Source organism: Limulus polyphemus, unplaced genomic scaffold, assembly GCF_000517525.1.
Source record: "Limulus polyphemus unplaced genomic scaffold, Limulus_polyphemus-2.1.2 Scaffold6477, whole genome shotgun sequence".
NCBI classification, from domain to species: domain Eukaryota; kingdom Metazoa; phylum Arthropoda; class Merostomata; order Xiphosura; family Limulidae; genus Limulus; species Limulus polyphemus.
Window position 1 is genome coordinate 16,764 of NW_013672087.1, and position 3,142 is coordinate 19,905.

Sequence of the window (3,142 nt, forward strand, 5' to 3'; positions counted from 1 at the left end):
TTTCTTAACATTCTCCATACAATATTCCTATGTTCTGTAAAATTCTTCATACAATATTCCTATGTTTCTTAACATTCTCCATACAATATTCCTATGTTCTGTAAAATTCTTCATACAATATTCCTATGTTCTGTATAATTCTCCATACAATATTCCTATGTTTCTTAACATTCTCCATACAATATTCCTATGTTCTGTAAAATTCTTCATACAATATTCCTATGTTCTGTAAAATTCTTCATACAATATTCCTATGTCCTGTAAAATTCTTCATACAATATTCCTATGTTCTGTAAAATTCTTCATACAATATTCCTATGTTCTGTAAAATTCTTCATGCATCATTCTTGTTTTCTGTTGCCTTTCCACTGGTCAGCAGCTCAAGAAGAAAAATAAAAGTTGGTGGTGTGTGCTGCCAGACAGTTACCTTCCCTATAGTCAGCAGTCCAAGAAAGTGAAACAACAGTGTTAATTAAGAGATTATTTGAAATCTCCTAATATTTAGGAATTTATCAAGTGTGAATAGATCATTTGAAACTTCACAATAGTTAGAATATATCAAGCATTAAGAGATCATTTGAAATTTCTCAGTAGTCAGAAATTTATCAAGTGTTAAGAGATCAGTTGAAACCTCCCAACAGTCAAGAATTTATGTAATTTGAAAAGTAACAATGCCCCATTTGTAATTAATCTAGTCAGTGTCAGTAGAAGCAAGAAATTAAAAAAAAAAAAATCAAATAATTTTCGTTTTAGCAAATATTAATTTTTAGAAGTGTACTTAAATTTAGAGAAATTGATTAACATAGACAATAAAACTACTAGAGCCTGTTTCACAATAGAGCTTCCCATTGGAATATTTTAAAGGACCATTGTTATCCATGACTGTACAGTTTATACAAGCATTTTCAGTTAACTCCTGTTTTCATTCTAGAGTTTAGTATTGTTGTTTTCATAATAAATTTCATGAGTTTGTATTATCTTTTCAATGGAGTTTTGCATTATGATGTTAACCCTCACTTCCATTAATGCAGGGCCACAGATTGTAATATCAGTTTATGGTCCTGATATATTTGGAAATGATGTTGTCAGAGGCTATGGAGCTGTTCACGTGCCTTTAATCCCAGGACAGTACGTATCCTTAATCTTTCATTTGCTTATGACGAGCTTTACTCTAAACTCGTAAAGGTTTTATCACTAGAATACATTGATTGTAAAAAATAGATAATCTTCAAAGTTAAAGATGTAATGAATTAGTAGCTATCATGATGTTCTTTATACTGTATTTTTCTCAGTAGCATTTTGTTATTTGTATTAGGGTTTAATTTAGCAACAGTTAACTACGTATCCTGTTTATGTTACTAATAATGTTGTTGGTGGTCTGTGTAGCAAGTTTCTATATATGGTTTATATATATATTCAGTATTAATATTAGTTTTATTTGCAGTGGTGGTCTGTGTAGCAACAGTTATCTACATATATGGTTCATATATTCAGTAATATTGTTTAATCTTAAAATTACAAAAAAACAACGAATATTCTATACACAATTCTATAAAAATGAAATTGTTTCTAGTCTCCAAATTACCAAAATACAATAAGTTACTGCACAGGATTACCTATGAGCATCAGTTACATTGATTAATGTCACAATAAAATAATTGATCAATCAATATTACTATTAAATTGATTATGTCGTGAAAATAACTAATTAGTGTTAATAATTATTATTATTTCTGATTATTCCAATGATCCAGTAATCAAAATTATGATTAAATTGATTAGTGTCAGGAAAATAATCAACTAATTGAAATTTGTGTTTCTGATTATTACTCTCTTCAATTTACCCAACTATCTAGTAACCAAAATTACAATTATTACTATTTTTCAAGTATTCTAACTATCCAAGTAATTAAAATATTGCTATTATATCTGTTGTTAAGTGAAAAACTACACAGAGGGCTATCTGTGATCTGCCCACCACATGTATTGAAACCCGATTTATAGCTGTTTTCTCTTTTAGCCATCTCATCTATTAGTTGAAAGTGATTTATTAATGAGTCTGATGATTGATTAATTAGCAAATTCCACTAATTGTCAAACTGCCCATTGGACTTCATGTTGTACACAGTCAATCAGTTAATTTTATTGCTTGTTTTAAGGACTGTGATAGCCAGGCAGAAATTGACTTCATTTGCCGTTAAGCTTTATTTACCATTGCAGGCATCATAGGCGTATTCCAATGTTTGTACCAGAATCATCATCATTTCTACAAAAATTTACTAGCTGGCTGATTGGCAGGCATCCAGAGTTTGTTAATCCAAGAGTTGTTGCACAAGGCGAGGGAAGAGATGGTGAGTTTGTATACTTAAATATTTGCTGAATGTGGGGGAAAAGATGGTGAGTTTGTATACTTAACTACTTGCTTAAGGTGAAGAAAGCAGTGGTGAGTTTGTATACTTAATTATTTGCTGAATGTGGGGGAAGAGATGGTGAGTTTGTACACTTAATTATTTGCTGAATGTGGTCTAAAATCTACGAAGAAGAGGTGACGAGTTTACACATAGTTACTTTTAAAAATTTTAATCTAAGTCTGCAAAGAAAATCTGGTCAGTTTGTAATTACTGTAGTTACATTCTGAAGGGTCTGAAGTCTGTGTGTAAGAGATGATGGGTTTGTTTCTATATGTAATGGATGATGGATTTGTTTCTACATGTAAGAGATGATGGGTTTGTTTCTATATGTAATGGATGATGGATTTGTTTCTACATGTAAGAGATGATGGGTTTGTTTCTACGTGTAAGAGATGATGGGTTTGTTTCTACCTGTAAGGGATGATGGGTTTGTTTCTACTTGTAAGGGATGATGGGTTTATTTCTACGTGTAATGGATGATGAGTTTTTTTCTATGTGTAAGAGATGATGGGTTTGTTTCTACGTGTAAGAGATGATGGGTTTGTTTCTACGTGTAAGAGATGATGGGTTTGTTTCTACGTGTAAGAGATGATGGGTTTGTTTCTACGTGTAAGAGATGATGGGTTTATTTCTACGTGTAAGAGATGATGGGTTTGTTTCTACGTGTAAGAGATGATGGGTTTGTTTCTACGTGTAAGAGATGATGGGTTTGTTTCTACGTGTAAGAGATG

General features: G+C 31.4%; 1 protein-coding gene across 2 annotated transcripts in view; it reads left to right on the top strand.

Moving 5' to 3' along the window:
* Nucleotides 1–3,142, top strand: part of LOC106473751 (B9 domain-containing protein 1-like) — a 14,627-nt gene that overhangs the window by 8,483 nt on the left and 3,002 nt on the right. For both annotated transcript variants that reach the window (XM_013934430.2, XM_022402147.1), the window contains exons 5-6: nucleotides 1,032–1,128; nucleotides 2,221–2,351. In XM_013934430.2, coding sequence (XP_013789884.1) covers nucleotides 1,032–1,128; nucleotides 2,221–2,351 — 228 coding nt within the window. The remainder of the gene's footprint in view (nucleotides 1–1,031; nucleotides 1,129–2,220; nucleotides 2,352–3,142) is intronic.